The following is a 16,183-nucleotide window of genomic DNA, read 5'->3' as shown; positions in this document are numbered from 1 at the left end:
TATTTCTATTTTGCCCCCTTGCTCCAGAATGTGAGGGCAATTTTCTTTTATAATCTCCTGTAGAATAATATCGAGTTTATTGTTTATTTCTGGTTTTTCTGGGAGACCGATAATTTGGAGGTTTTCTCTTCTCCCTCTGTTTTCGAGATCTGTGACCTTCTCAGTGAGATATTTTATGTTTTCTTCTAATTCATTAATTTTTTGGGTTTGCTTTATTGTTTTTTGCTGTTTTATCATCTCGCTTCTTCGAGGTGCTTAAATCTGGTCGTTAGGGACTGGTTTTGTTTTTCAGCCTTGTCTGCCCTTCTATTGGATGCTTCGAGTTCTTTTTCCAATTGAGCAGTCTTATCTGTCAGACTGCTGATCTCTTTCTCCCATTTTTCTTTCCAGGTTTCCATCTTTTGGATAAGTTCCAGTTTGAGATCTTCCAGAGCTTGTTGATAGTTTCCATTTTGGGAGGCATGTTCTTATTTTTTTTGGATTTCCTCCTCATTCTCCTCTTTTCCTTGGGTACTTCCACCATAAAAGTTTTCAATAGTCACTTTTTTCCCTTTCTTCCTGGAGGCTTGATTTTGGGCCATGTGAGCCATACCTTTGGTGGTTTTATTCCCCTTTCCTTTTTGGTCTGGGGTCTGGGTTATATGGGCGGTTTTTCTGTGAATTTAGGTTGCTTCAGACTAGTTCTTCCCAGCCTCCGAGGTTTCTTAGAGTGCTGGGTCCCTGATCACAGCCACACTGCCCAGGTGTTCAGCTCCGCCCAGATAATCAAAGTGTTGTCCGCCCCTGGTGTTTTGCTCCGTGGAGATGTTCAGCACAGCTGCCACAAGTACAGCTCCGCTGACCCCCCGTAATCAGCACTGGATTCTCCAGTGAAACCGCCGTGAGACGTTTTTTCCTGGCAGTCCCCAGATACCAAGGACCCTGGAGTGCCCCCCCCCCCCCCAGACAGAGACGTTCCCCACTCACTCGCTGTCCCAGTGAGCAAGGTAGCTCACTCTGGTTTGGTGGGGGAGGTGGGGTGGGGGAAGGGCGGCTCAGTTCACTTTTCTGTGCAAGCTTTTCCTCCTTATTATAGTGTGGAAATGTTCAAGCCCCACGTACCTTCGCCTCTGTGGAGTACTGGGAGTACTGGGGTGTCCTTCTGTTCCTCCAAAGGTGATTTTTATGCTCCTTTGATGTAGTCTATTTCGTTTGGTGCCGGGGAGAGGAAGCGTGTGGCATCTAGATTGCAGCCATGATTACCCGGAAGTCCACATCATTTCTTTAGGAGAAGGTAGAGGCCTGTTGGTTCTCCAGCTTAGCAAAGGATTGTAATTATAGTTGGTAACTCCCTGCCCAATAAAGTCATGTGAATGGCTCTGTCTACCCTTTTATGGGGAAGCTATGGAGCTGTGGTCTTATGAACATTTGGAATAGGAGATCCTAGTGGGCTCTGAGCATTATTAGACATTTTAGAAGGGCTCCCTTGATGGTTGACTATATGCTTAATATGCTTATCCTGTGGGTAGGATCAGACTGGGAGCATGAGGAGAAGTCCTTTTTCTACTACCTTACTCCTCTCTTCCTGTACCCTATCAAATACTTTACTCTCTAGTTACACTGGCATCCTTTCTATTCCTCACAAGATTTTCATCTCTCTCTACCCCTTGCATTTTAACTGGCTAATTAGGTAAGACATTTCTCATTCCTAAAATGTTCTCCATCTCCATCTCCTTGTGTCCTTGGCTTTTTTAAGTCTCAGCTAAAATCTGACCTTCTAAAGTGAACTTTTCATGATCCCTTTTAATACTAGTGCCTTTCCTTTGTTGGTTATATCCAGTTTATCCTGTATAAATCGTATTTGCCTGTAATTGTTAGCATATTGTCTCCTCCATTAGATTATGAGTCCTTTGATGGCAGGGAAATTCTTTTTCTGGTGTTTCTTTGGTGCTTATCACAGTTCCTGGAACATGTTGTTGATATGTCATTTTAGTTCTGACTTTTCATGACCCCTATTTGGGGTTTTCTTGGCAAAGCTACTGAAGTGGTTTGCTATTTCCTCTCCAGTTCATTTTACAAATGAGGAAACAGAGGCAAATACGGTCAAGGGACTTGCCCAGGATCACAGGACTAGTGACTCTCTGAGGTTGATTCTGAATTCGGTCTTCCTGACTCCAGGCACAGTGTTTTATCCACTTCCATCACCTAGCTTCTTGGAACACAGTAGGCAACTAATAAATGTGTGTTGACTGACCTACACTTTAACAATCAGTGGCACTGGAGACCATCTCAGCTTTGTTCTTGACTACAATTTATTTTGACTCAGTGAAAATGATTTCTCCCTCTCTTGGCATCAGTTCCTATCTCTATAAAAGGGAAGAGTCTATACAAGATAATTTTCCAAGTTTTTAACCAGCTTTAAGGGGCCTCCATGAGGGCAGTAGCCCCCTTAGAAGGTGTAATAGATGGTGGAAATGGGGAAGATTTTGTAATAAGGGGGAAAGGGTGATAAAGGAAATGATAGTCTTCCTCCTTCTAAGGATGCCTTCAGTTTTGCTCTGCTGGATTCTGAGAAAGATCTATTTGAAGAGATTATGGTGGTATGTTTTCTTCTTCTTGGGGAGAGAAAGTCTCTCTCTCCCCCCTCACTCTCAGGTTTCTCTCCAGTAATACTTGAATCAGTTCTTCAATCTTTTCTTAACTAAAATTTATTGAAGGGAAACAGAAAGGGTACAAGGCAGATTGAGGATAAGGATTTAGTGTTTAGGAAGGAAGAAAAGAGAAGGGGTCCCTATTAAACTAATATTCCTTCCCCAAAGTCAAGCAGATCAGGTTTGGTTCACCTGATCCATTTAGGGTCAGGATGATGAGGAATCTGATTGTCTGCACAACGTGTCCCAAGTTTAGATTTAAAGAGGTAGATGACAAATCTTCTTTGTTGGACAGCTTATTCCCCAAAGTCTTGTCCAATAGGTTTATCTTCTAGTGGGATTTTGGGTCAGGAAAACACAGAGAGAAGATCACTGGATCAAGAAGCCAATTGGAGCTACCTGCCTGATCTATGGTGCCAAGAAGAAGTCCGCTCCCAACTGTAACTAGGTCAGCTCAGCTTTCTCCTCTAAGAAGTTCTGAATTCCTTTTTCTGCCCATTCCCACTGCTGGGGAATTCTGCAGCTCTCTCCTTTTTCAATTCTCTCCATGGTGTGAAACCTTCTCTCACAGAGGTTATAGGGAGTTCTTAAAGGCAGTAACAGTTGCACCCTACTTGACAATATGAAATGACCAGTAAACAATAAAAGAAGCATGAACTGACAATTAAATGCTAAATTGCATAGTAGTATAGATTGGAAGGCGTGTAAGGAGTTAGAGGAGGGGGAAGCTTGTGGCAGTCCTTGGGGTACTCTTGAACAACTACTTCCTTAATGTTTATTGTAGGAGCAGATCTCATAATACTATACTCCCTTTGTTGTACGACTTAGGCTGGACTTTCAGGGACTAGTAAGATTTCAATTAGTGGAGGAGAGGGAAAGGATAGTCCATCTAGTAAGAACAATATGAAAAAATGGGGAGAGGGCATCTGGGGACACAGTGGATAGAGCACCAGACTTGGACAAAGGAGGACCTGGGTTCATGGCTGTATCAACTTTGGCAAGTCATTGAACTCTGATCACCTAGCCTTTGCCTCAGTTCTGTCTTAAAACTGATACTTAAACAGAAGGTAAGGGATTAAAAAAAAAACCAAACCAATATGAGGAAAGGCAGGAATCTCCATGGCATGCTCATAGGGCAGTGAGAAGACTCATCTGACAGATGGGAAATAAGAGGCCAGATCACAGAAGATTTGAAACTTTGGGAGAATTGTTTAAATGGTGACTTTATGTCATGTTGGATAGAACACTCAACTTGAAATCAGAAAGACCCAGGTTTGAATGTTACATGAAAACCCCAATAGCAGTGTAATCCTGGACAAGTCATTTAAGTGATTGAAGACTATCTCTTTATCTGCAAAATGGTGTTAATAATACCTATAGAAATTAGCTGACAGTTTTTTTGTGAGGAACCAATGAAATAATATTTGTAAAATGTTTTGCAAACCTTATAGTGTTATACAAATGCTAGCTATTGTTATTATTGACATAGGACTTTTTGAAAAATGGAATAACATGACATTTAGGCATGATCATTCTTGACCTGTCACTTTAGGGAACTCCTGGTGGGGAAATTTCCTCCATCAATATAAATCAGCAAGATTCTGTAAACCACAGTTGCAAATAGTTGTCTAGGTACATGAGAGATAAATGAATTGCTGGTAATCTGGTACCTGTTAGAGACTGAACTTGAACTCAGGACTCTGAGGTCAGCTCTATATTTCCTGCTCTATTCAGTATCTCACAATTATAGACCCATGATTTTGTTCAATTATAACTTCTCCCATTTTTAAGTTTTTGGGATTTTGTATGTTGATAAAATGACATATTGGTCTATATATGATTTTCCCCCAAACCAAGGGCTCAAGAATTGCAGATTCAAATATCTGTCTCTAGTTATAATTCTCTTATATCTAAAAGGTTCTTGTTTATTAAATATTGTAGCATTATATAACAAAAACTTCTTGTGTTTTTTTTTTTTTGATAACTAAAGGAAGTGTGGTACCTTGGAAATAAAACTGACTTTTGAATCAAAGATGTGAGTCTGAATCAAGGCTTTGCTGCTCTCTACTTATGTAAACTGGCACATTCCTTAACCTCTGTGGGCCCAAGTTTCCTGTTCTGTAATATTAAGACATTAGAGTAGAAATCAGCTTGGCTTCCCTTCTAGCTCTAAATCTTGATTAGTATCCATATGGGTGATTGTTCTAACACATCCATTATGTGTATCATCCTGCCTTTCATAATTTTAATTATTCACAAACTTGGTTTCATTGTGTTATACAAAATGTGTAGTGCTGAATGATTGTACCAGCATTAAAGTTCCCTGAGCTCTATCCCCTTCCTGGGAAACACATCTTGTTGGAAGACATTGCTGGTGCCAAGGGAAAAAAGTGAAGTCAGAAGATAGAACAACAAATTTCATTGTTTAGTTACTCTAGAGTTATCAAAAATACAGAAAACATTGACTTTGGAAAGGATTGATAACATAACGATGTGTCTATTTCTAGAAGCAAGTTAATTCTAAATAATATAACAAATATTATGTATTTATATATGTACATATAAAATAAATTAAAAAAAAACCCCAAAGGATTTCCTTTATGTTATTCAGTCAGATTCGACTTTTCAGGATCTCATTTTGATGTTTTCTTCACAGGAATACTGGAATAGTTGGCCATTTAAGTCTCCATCTCCCTTTACAGATGAGGAACTGAGGCAAACAGGGTTAAGTGACTTGCCCAAGGTCACACATCAACTAAGAGTTTGAGGCTGGATTTGAAATCATGAAGACAAGTCTTTCTGATTGCAAGCACAGTGGTTTATCTACTCTTTCAAGGAGCTGCCCTAATATAAATCCAACATATCCTAATTATCCTTCCGTACTCCCCACCCCTCAAAATTCTGAGATTTAATCAATGTGAGTATTCTTTCACTCATTCCACTGGAGTTCATAGCAGATTTTACAAATTACCGTAGCCTAAAGACAGATCATCAGATGGGCAACCTTCTGGTAATGGGTGACCCTCATTAAGATACAGTTAATAATACAGCAGTAAGATATCTCCTGTAAGAAGCACCTGTTTATTTTATTTTTTTAAGGCAACCCCAGCTATTTTACAGATCCAAATGACAGGATAGCTGTGTATTTGCTCTTGAAATGTTAATGAAGAAGAAACAGGGAAAGTCCTCTGAATGTGTGAGGCATGGTGGAGAAGACATGACATTGGAGGTCACAGTCAACTTGTTCCAGTTTCCTCACTTGAGAGCATTCAAGGTTGGGGGGTAGGGAGTGGGGGCGGCTGGAAGTGTACGCTGTTGTATACACCGTGATATAGTTAATTACATCTTTATATCAATCACTCTCTTGGGTGTCCGCCTTAAGTCAAGGTCATTGCAACGCCACCACTGAACCCCTTCTCGAAAGAGGAAACAGTAAATGGCCCCTGAATGGTGGGCTCGAACCGCAGGATGGACACGGTTTTAAACACACACACACACACACACACACACACACACACACACACACACACACACACACACACACACACACCCTACCCTCCCATCCACCCACACAGTACCCACACACCCAGTCACCACCCAGCACCCAAACCCCACTATGCGCCTTTTCCTGCAGGAGCCCCTGGGCTGGGCGCCGCCCCTCTCCTTCCCTTCCCCTCCCCTCTCTTTCCCTCCCCTCCCTGTTGCAAACCACTAGTTCGCCCCAGTGCCCTGGCTTAGCGCAGGCTCTGTATAACGTGCGCCAGCCGCTGCCCGGGAAAGCCCTCGCCCCCAGCCCAGCCTGGGCCCCGCGGGCCCAGTGGTGTCCGACAGCTGGGCCCCCTCCTCTTCTGCTCGCTTCCTTCCTCTCTGCCCTCCCGCGCTCCTTCTGGGAGCTGAGGGGCCAAAGAGCTAAGTGCTCTTCTCTCCTAGCACGGGCACGACTCACTCTCCTCTGCCATGGGAGGGCGAGGAGGGGAGGGCTCCCGCTGCACCGGCCCCCTGCGCTCTCTACTACTGGTGTTCCAGGAGAAGGACCGAAGAGGCAAGCGCCAAGGTAGGGAAGAAGGGTGTCCTGGAGCATGGAATGATCTTTGAGGGAAGCTAACTGGGGATGGGAGGAGGGACGAGCCCCTGGCCAGCGCCTCCTCCTTCACATTTCTCACTTCGGTCGTTTAAAATGGGTCATCTGCTTTTGTACTTAAACCTTTGAGCTATTGTCACAGCTGGACACGGTACCACCGAAGGGAGGAGTGCAAAACTGTGGATGGGGCACGAGAACTGGGGTCAGGCTTTCAGGGTGCTGGACATCCTAACTGGTTGACACTGCCCTCCATCACAGCTCCTTAGAAGTGGAGGATGGCTGGGAGAGGTTGGGGAGACTCTAGGCTTCTTGGCCGGGCATGACCCCTTCTCCTGTGTATTTGGTGTTTGGAATTGAAGACATATCCTGTGTCTTGACCTTTGGGAGTTGCCTTCCCGCTTGGTAATACTCTTTCTGTCACTGAACTAGTGTTTTCCCTTTGGGGCAGGAAGTCTCCTTCTCCCTGCAGTTGAAGAGAATTTATGTCTGTGCCTCTCCTGCAGCCCTAGGGTGCCCTTGCTATAGATAGATGTTACAAATGTCTTCTTCCCAAGAGGATGCTCCATCGCTTTGGAGGGAGTCCCACCCCCATGGCGAGTTGTCTCAACAGCTCCTGGAATTGTTCTACTAAAAACAAGTTTCTTATCACTTCCCACCTTCCCAAGAAAGAAGAGAACCTAGGCTTGTATGAATAAAGTGCAGCAAACTTCTGTGGCATGTACCCTTAAGAAATAGAGGTGTTTGAGAAAATACATCAGGATTAATTTAGACTGGGGACTGTTGTGTATGGTGTTCAGGTTGCTGAGGTACCTGTTTTGCTTTTGCCATTCATCATTTTGCAGTGGAAGAAGTGATGGATTTGGAGTGAGGAGTGGTTTTCCAATCTCATCTCTGACCCTTACTGCTTATGTTGACCTTGGGTTTATTTTGACTAGTCATTTTGACAATCCAGGCCTTAGTTTCCTCTTCTACAAAATGAGAGGGCTTTAACTAGATGACCTCTAAAGTTTTTCTAGCTCTAAATCTGTGATCTTCTGTATCTTTGTATTTATCAGCTCTGTAACCTAGGAAAGTTACTTTTCTTGACTGTCATTTTCATCTGTTAAATGAAAGATTTGGATGGGATGATCTATAATACTCTTTCTAGCTATAGCAGCCTATTTTTTATATGAGAATGGAGTCCTAAAATATTAGGACTTTAAAACCCTAATACAAACAAATAGGCTATAACAAGAAGTAAAACCATTGTGAAAGGTACTTTTTAGGGTGGCTACCTCAGACTTGCTTGTCAAATCGTGGAAAGCTAGAAGTAGGCAGAAGGTACCCCTTTGAAAGAAGTACATTTAAGACAAATGTAAATGATACAATGAGTAATAAGCATATAATAACCTTCTTAGTTGGATATGCCTAAAATATTAATAGGTTCAAGAAAGGGTTAGTAAAGTTCCTGGAAAATTAATAGATTCATAGTCCCCACAAAGGGGAATGAAAGTCATGATTCATGTCAAAGGTTTTGGGGTTGTAGGAGTAGAGATCTGATGCTAGTGGTTTTTAAGTTCTATTAAATCAAAATGTAGCATCATCATTGTGTGTAGTAACCATAGAGGGAAGCATATTGAGCTTGGGTTTGGGGTATGGTCAGTCAGCCTCCTGACTTGTCTCATTCTCAGACATTTCAGTTATTGCTGAAGAGGCTATTTGCTCAGTGTATTGTAACACTATCTCAAAACTGCATATGGACATTAGGTAATTTATTTTCTCATTTACATCTGTATATCATTTATCAAAACTGTGCCCTTTTAAGTTTTGTGGTCCTTTCCCTAAGCTTTAAAAGGTTCAGGTGTCTGGTATAGAGTGATGATAGGATCACAGGGCCCCAGGCTTCTCTCTCTCATTGGGAGTCACTGATTGGTACAGACTTCAGAATCCTTGGTCTCCTTTATCCATTCTATTCCATAATCTGCTTTGCTGCTTTGGAATGTTTGCATAGATCTATGAGTTGCTTCACAAAGCTGCACAGTCTAAATGCTTAACTACAGGTTGGAACAGGTCTCAGCAACTTGGTGGGTTAACCTTTGCCCACCTGGTCTCTGTATAAACCAGATCTTTTGCAGTTTTTCAGGCCAAGAGCATAGTGGTAGCTTGTACCTCCTTAGAAGGCCAGAACATACACAGAAGTTATTCAGCTTGGTTTTTTCAACTTTAAAAAAATTGATATTTGTTTTTATATAATCTTTATTTGCAACTACAATATATCTCCTATGCTTCTGCTCCCTTGTAACTGAGGAAAAGCAATTTGTCAAACTGACTACCCTATCAGCAATCATAAAGTATATGTAATGTTTCACAGTAATTCCTTCAAAGTGAAAGTAATTCCTTCAACTCTTCATATCCCACTCGTCCAACATTCAGGGGTATCTGTCCCTGCCTTCACAATATCCACATCCCCTTGTTGTTCTTTCTACTTAAGTTGTTGTCTTTTTTAAGTTGTTATATTTTCCTAGTTCTGTTTGTTTCCCTTTGCATCAGTTCACTTAAGTTCTCCCATTCTCTGCCAGTCTATGTTGGTAGTCTTTGCCTTATTCCACTATGTGGAGTAGTTTCCTTAAGGTGTATTTGCTTTTGGTGGTGGTGGAGGTGGGGAGGGTAGTTGGTAAATTCCAATACCTAAGCTGAAGTGAGAGAAAATACTTACAAATAGCCAAATCTTATCTCCTTTAAAGGTGGGGGAATCCCATTTGTTCTTAAACACCTTTGAGTATAGAACAGAAGAATCAACCCTAAACTGGAAAATTTTTCTACAAATTGATTTTTTTTTGGTGGGAGAACTGATTGGTAATATCATGATATTTTAATTATAATGTTGATCAGAAATTGTGGCTGTAGGGGTAAAAAAAGGCAAGTTGAAATCTAAAACCTAGTTCACTGGGCTCATCATTCAGTTTAGTTAGCAATGATCATCTACTTTTCAGATTATTATGATGTAAGAACTCAGACTGACTCATCTAAAATGTCTCATTCTCTTAAAATCTTCATGAAAACCAGCTGAACTTAAAGGAATCTATGATTTCTGAGAACAGTGACGAACTTGAAAACTGTCACATGATGCCCCCCCCAAAAAATCACTTTTCCTGAGTAATAACATCTGTGCAATTTATAACTCTGTAGTTTACTGAGGTACTTATATCCATTATCACATCTAATCTTCTTAACAACTCTGTGTGGTAATCAGGATATTAGTTATTATCCCTACTTATAGAATTATAACACCAAATATCTGGAACTTTAAAATTTGCAAAGTGCTTTACACACAGAAACACACATATGTAATCTCATCTGATCATCATAATAACCTTTGAAGGTAAGTGCTGTTTTTATCCTTATTTTAATCACTTGCCCAAGGTCATGAAAGTAAGTGTCTGAGGCAAGTTGTTAACTCAAGTGTTCTTGATTCCAAGTCTAGTTCTTTATCCACTGTTTCACAGAGAGCTGAAGTCCAAAGCAGTATAAAATGACTTGCCCAAAGACTTATGGCTAGTAGTCTTTTTAACAAATAAATAATAAATTTTATTAAAGCAAAAAAAAAAGACTAACAATATAAGTAGTGTTCTATACCCATAGTCCCCCAACTCTGTGAGGAAGGGAGAGAGCTGATTTTTCTTATTTTTCTTCTCTGGTAGCCAAATTTGGACATTATTATTACACAGAATTCATTTTAGGATTTTCTTATTTTTTCCATTTATATTGTTGCAGCCACTATGTCTTCTGTTTTCCTGGTTTTTACTTCTTTCTGTATCAATTCATATGTCTTCCCACATTTACCTAAATTATTATAATTGTCATTCTTTTGGCATGATGATAATTCTATTACATTCATGTATATTTATATTTACATTTGTTGAGCCATTCTCTAATGTATGTCTTCCTTGATTTTAGTTTGTTAATGTCACAAACAATGCTAATATTAATAGTTTTTCTGTATATGACGACTGCCTTCCTGTCTTCAGTCTCCATAGGGTACATGGTGACAGCATTCTTGGAGCCATTGTCCTTTCTTGCTATTTCATCCTTCTACCCCTAATCCCAAATTTATCCCTGCTCTTTGATCCCTAGTTCCCTAGAAAGAATCCTTTTTTGCCTCTCATTCCTCTTAGCTTTACAGGGAAAAAATTACTATCATCCTCAAAAGTTACCTGAATTCTAGTGTAGAAGATGCCCTCTGAATTCTTCCCACAGACATGTTCTCATTGATTTTTTCCTCTTGGTTCTGCATGGGGAGTATCTTACTTGGTTCCCTTGAGCTGAACTTCAGCCCAGTTAAACAGTCAAGATTTCCTCTCCCCTTTCTGTTTCCATTGCTTTCTAAAAGTTTCACTCTTTATAAACCTTCTCTCAAGTACCACATCATAGATATTAGAGATAGTAAAGTAAAATGATAAATGTTGGAGGGGATGTGGCAAGACTGGGACACTAATGAATTGCTGGTGGAGTTGTGAATTGATCCAACCATTCTAGAGGGCAATTAGGAACTACACCACCAAAACTATAAAACCAAACATACCAGTAATCCACTACTAGGTCTGTATCCCAAAGAGATTTTAAAAAAGGGGGAGGGGAGTACCTACTTGTACAAAGATATTTACAATTGCTCTTTTTGTGGTGGCAAAGAATTTGAAACTAAAGGGATATCCATCAATTGGGAAACAAATTGTGGTATATAATGGTGACAGAATATTTGTGTTGTAAGGCATGATATACAAGATGATTTCAGAAAGAACTGGAAACACCTACATGAATTGATGCAGAGTGAAATAAGCAGAACCAGTAAAACTCTGTACACAGTAACAACATTGTAGAATGATCAAATGTGATAGACTTTGCTACTAACAGCAATGCAATGATCCAGGACCATTCTGAGGGATTTATGAGAAAGAATGTCATCCACTTTCAGAGAAAGAATTGTTGGAGTGGGAATGCAGATGAAAACATATGATTTATCACTTGTTTATTTGGGTATATTATTTGGGGTTTTGGTTTTCTAAGATTATTCACCTCCAAAAATAAACAATATGGAAATATGTTTTGCATGATAATTCATGTGTAACTCAGAAAATAAAATAGATTAAACTGATAATAAAAAATAAACCTTCCCTCAAATCTCACTTCCTGATCTTGTTCCAAATCCAGCATCCTTTCCAATATACCACCTGGACTCTCTAAGTTCTGAACTTTGGATCTAAGCAAGTAATTCATTTTACTTCCCTTTCTACCCCCCCTTCGTATTCCTCTATTATTTTCTTCACAGTCTTTTTATACTATGTCCTCCCCTGCCCTCTCCCTCCCTTGTACTGCTTCCTTCCCCACCAGTCCATTTGTTACTCTTCTACTTCCCTATAGGGAGCAGATCAATTCTCTGCCCCAATGTATTTGATTGTTCTTCCCTCTTTGAGTCTATTTCAATGCATGTAAGAATTGAGTATTTCCTATCTTAATGACCTATTGTTGTTCAGTTGTGTCTGACTCTTTGTGGCTCCATTTTGGGGTTTTCTTGGCAAAGATACTGGAGTGGTTTGCTATTTCCTGCTTTAGCTCATTTTACCATTGGGGAACCTGAAGCAAACAGTGCTAAATGACTTGCCCTGGATCACACAACTAGGGGTGTGTTTGTGTGTGTGTGTGTGTGTGTGTGTGTGTGTGTGTGTGTGTGTGTGTGTTTGTGTGTTGGAGGCCAGATTTGAATACTGGTCTTCCTCATTCTCTGCTGCACCACTTAGCTGCCCTTGGAGACCTAGAATCTAGGTTTCTGGACTCTTGGTCCAGTGTTTTCCACCACAACCAAATTATCTTATACTGAGAATATCTTGGTTGGTAAATGACAAAATTAGAAAAGTTCTATACCTTGTTAATGGGAAGTCACAAGGAGGATTTTAAAGCATGTGAAGTTTGTCTTGGTAATTCCCCCTCCCCCTTTATGGATTTTCTCATGTCATCCTTTCAAAGGCACAGAGCTGTCAATATGCCCTTTGGATTTCCAGGGTCACTTACTCTACTTTAGTATTATTTTCCCTCAAGTCACTTCTTGGAGACCTCTTGAAAATAAGAGAGTTGGACTCAGTTTGTCTAAAATCCTGTCCATTTCTAAAATAGTATGTTCCTAAGGGCCCTATGCTCCATACCTTTTTTCTTCCCATCCTTCCATTCAAATCTGTGTGGTATGTAAATATTTCTATTTACTAACAGTGGCCCAGAAATAGATATAAAACATACAAATATAGGAGGAAGATATCCTCCCCTTTCCCTCTTTTCTATTAATGTCAATGGCTGGTTAAACTGGATTTTGGGGATGGTCAGGTTTGCTAGCCAGTTTTAATGGGGCGTGAGTGTTGTGAGCCTGCTTCTGATTGACAGTGAAGCAGGTCATATGTAAGGGATGCCAGAAGCAATCTGTGTCCTCCCTCTCTGACATTATTTCCCCAGAAGATAAAGGACCTCAAACAACAATGTGGGAATACATACTGTCTACTGCTGATGTGAAAATGCTAAATCCCAGGCTGTTGCTTAGTGTCTCTTTGACCATCTCAAAAATAGTTAAAAAGGGAAAGAACAGCCACCCAGGGACCAAACCTCCCCAAACTGTGCAGCACCTTTGATAGTGCTGATGCAATTATGTGTGACAGTCACTCAGGCTACTCTCTACTGATAAAAAAGTTTTGAAGGAAATTTTTTGCTTCATAACACTAAGTATAAACAAATGTGTTTGTAGTTAAGAAGTCACTGAAACTTTCTAGGTCTCTTTTATGTATGGGGGTGGGAAGGGAGAGGAGTACTGAATTTGATGCCAGAAGATATGTGATTGACAAATACAATCATTCATACATCTGTGGTATCAGGCAAGTCACTCAACCTCATGAGGATCCAGGTTCCTCATATTCAAAATAAAGATTAGTTGGATTCTAAGGTTTCTTGTAGCTCTTAGTCTTATTATTCTGATGATGTTATATGGCACCTATTCCAGGTAATCACAATACTTCGAAGATCCATGATTACTTAGGCATTTGTAGCCCCTCCACTGATCCAGATTACATCTCTGGTGCATTTTGGTAGATTGTCTTAATAAACTGTAGTGACTGGAAACATGATTATGCTGTTGATAAAGTAATAATGAAGTTCTGAAAAGTTAGCCATGTCAAACCTCAGATGACAGCCCCAGTTGCCATAACTAAGGGCATGCTGAAAATCCTTTCTTTCAAGCTTTCAAGAAAGACCTACCAGAGTTTGTGCCTCACAGGTGTACCTTTTGAAAACATCAAGTCACCTGTCCCTTACCTTGTAAAATCAGAGGACCTGTTTGGCATAACTTCAGTGGGACTTAAGCTGGAGGAATGCATGGGAGTCACATAATCCAACCCCCCTCATTTTATAGATGGGGAAAGTGAAGTGAAATGACTTGCCATTTGAATAGTAAACAGCTGACCCTGGATTTAATCAATTCAAGATCTGAGTAAATCTAGGGATCTAAAGCAGGAGCTCCTTGGCAGAGTAGGTTTTACCTATCAGGTTAGTCTGAGAGCTTTAACTCTCCTCTATGACCTCCCTGCCATTGTCTATGCACTACCATTCAACCCTAATCTCTTATTCAAAAGCTTAGTTAAGGGGGCAGCTAGGTGGCTCAGTGGATTGAGGACCAGGCCCAGAAATGGAAGATTCTGGGTTCAAATATGACTTCAGATACTTTCTAGATGTGTGATCCTGGGAAAGTCATAGACCTTACCATTCTTCTGCTTTGAAACCAATACACAGTACTGATTCTAAGATGTAAAACAGGGGTTAAAAGAAAGCTTGTTACTTTTCACTTTTTCCCCATTCCATTTTTCTCATGACCAACCATTTCCCATTTTCCAATTCCACCTTCACATCTCCTCTTCAATCCATCTGCCTCTTCTCTATCCCTCCTGGAACCACCTTAAGACAGGACATTCTCACTGCCAGACTGAATTATTACAATAATCTTAAATATTATTGATTTTTTGGGCAGGAAATGTAGCCCTTAACTCAAAACAGTAGCAGCAGTACTGTGACTTTCCAGTAGCAGCATATCAATGTGCTGAGGGAAGATATTTTTGGGGACAATAATATGACACTTTAAAGTTATTCACTTTCCCCATAATAGCTCAGAGTGGAATATAGTAAGATTATTACTCCCACTTTTACAGATGAGATGCTTGAGAAAGAGGTTAAGTGCTTTGGGCAAGGTCAACTAGGTAGAAAGAAACATAAGTAGGATTTGGACTAAGGCCTAACTCTTTGTGCTGTACCAGACTGATTCTGGTTTGAATGCAGGTATCCTTCCTAGAAGATCTAGTGTCTCTTCTGCTACATGATAGAGCAGGGTCTTTCATTGTCCCCCACATCACTCTTTTCTCACAGTTACTTAGCTCTCATAAATATTGGGCAGGCCTATATTCTGCTTGTTCCTAATAATAGCCACTTCCAAGTGGCAGGTCTCCAGCAAAGGGAGTGTTCTCTCCCTTGTGTCCTCTACCTACATATGGTAAACTAATGACTTTGTTTTAATAAGCCAGGAGGATTGTGCTTTCCCTAGTCCCTTCTCTATTTGAGCCTTAATTAACAGTCAACCTGTTGAATTTTGGATTTCTACCCAAATTCACTGGAAGTTTTTACTATAAAATTGGGAGAAAACACATTCCAACATTTCTTCATTCCTCAGACTCCCCTTCATATGGGTGTAAGTCATATCTACCTGAGGCACTTGTGTGATTGACCCAGCTCAGACAGGCCCTGAAACTGATTATTAAATTTTCAGTGAGCATTTACTCTTTGGAAATCAACAAATATCACAAATTTGGGCTTACTTTACTGTTTTATTCAGTTCTAGCATTAAGAAAGCAATGCAAAGTATTAAAATGCAGATTAAACTTAAAATGGCCTGGATACATCTCCCAGCAAGAGCAGTTGTTTAAAATTTATCAGCAGCTCTCTAGATATTTTCCATTCCCCAATTTTTTTTAAAGAGGGGAGTTAGATAGACAGTGAACAGCAGTGAAAGGATTTTGTTATTTTCTAGAGCTAGAATTACATTGATTCTAGAACAAAGTTGGATTTCCCAGAAAGCTTCCTGAGACACTTTTCTTATGTGAAATTTGTGGTAAAGAAGGAAGAGCAAGACATTCTTGGGCTTCCATTTTGTTTCAGTGTTCCTTGTCACTGGTTTATTGAGGTAGCAATCATCAACCTGTCAGTCATCATGATAAGAAACAATTAAAATCCTCATTGGCAGGCTGATCACATGAGGTTCAATTCCTTTGGGACTCTTTTAACATAACGACCCTCTAGAACTATGGATTGTTACTGTGATGATCTGTCATCGGGGCTTTGTAGGTTTTTCTATGAGCCCATTCTTGGATCTTTCTTCTTTATCTGTTACCTTTTCTTTTATCAATCACATTCTTTC

General features: G+C 40.2%; 1 protein-coding gene across 6 annotated transcripts in view; it reads left to right on the top strand.

The window, feature by feature from the left end:
• Nucleotides 1-6,325: 6,325 nt before the first annotated feature.
• PHACTR3 (phosphatase and actin regulator 3) overlaps nt 6,326-16,183 on the top strand; it is a 329,288-nt gene continuing 319,430 nt past the window's right edge. For 4 of the 6 annotated variants that reach the window (XM_056812891.1, XM_056812890.1, XM_056812888.1 and 1 more), the window contains exon 1: nt 6,349-6,684. In XM_056812891.1, the coding sequence (XP_056668869.1) occupies nt 6,588-6,684 (97 nt within the window). In that variant the 5' untranslated portion in view covers nt 6,349-6,587. Of the gene's footprint in view, nt 6,685-16,183 lie in introns of all 6 variants that reach the window. The other 2 variants (XM_056812889.1, XM_007475643.3) reach the window with 1 other exon arrangement.

Source organism: Monodelphis domestica, chromosome 1 (assembly GCF_027887165.1).
Source record: "Monodelphis domestica isolate mMonDom1 chromosome 1, mMonDom1.pri, whole genome shotgun sequence".
NCBI classification, from domain to species: domain Eukaryota; kingdom Metazoa; phylum Chordata; class Mammalia; order Didelphimorphia; family Didelphidae; genus Monodelphis; species Monodelphis domestica.
The sequence above is the reverse complement of the archived record's forward strand: the minus strand, read 5'-3'. Positions and strand labels throughout refer to the sequence as shown.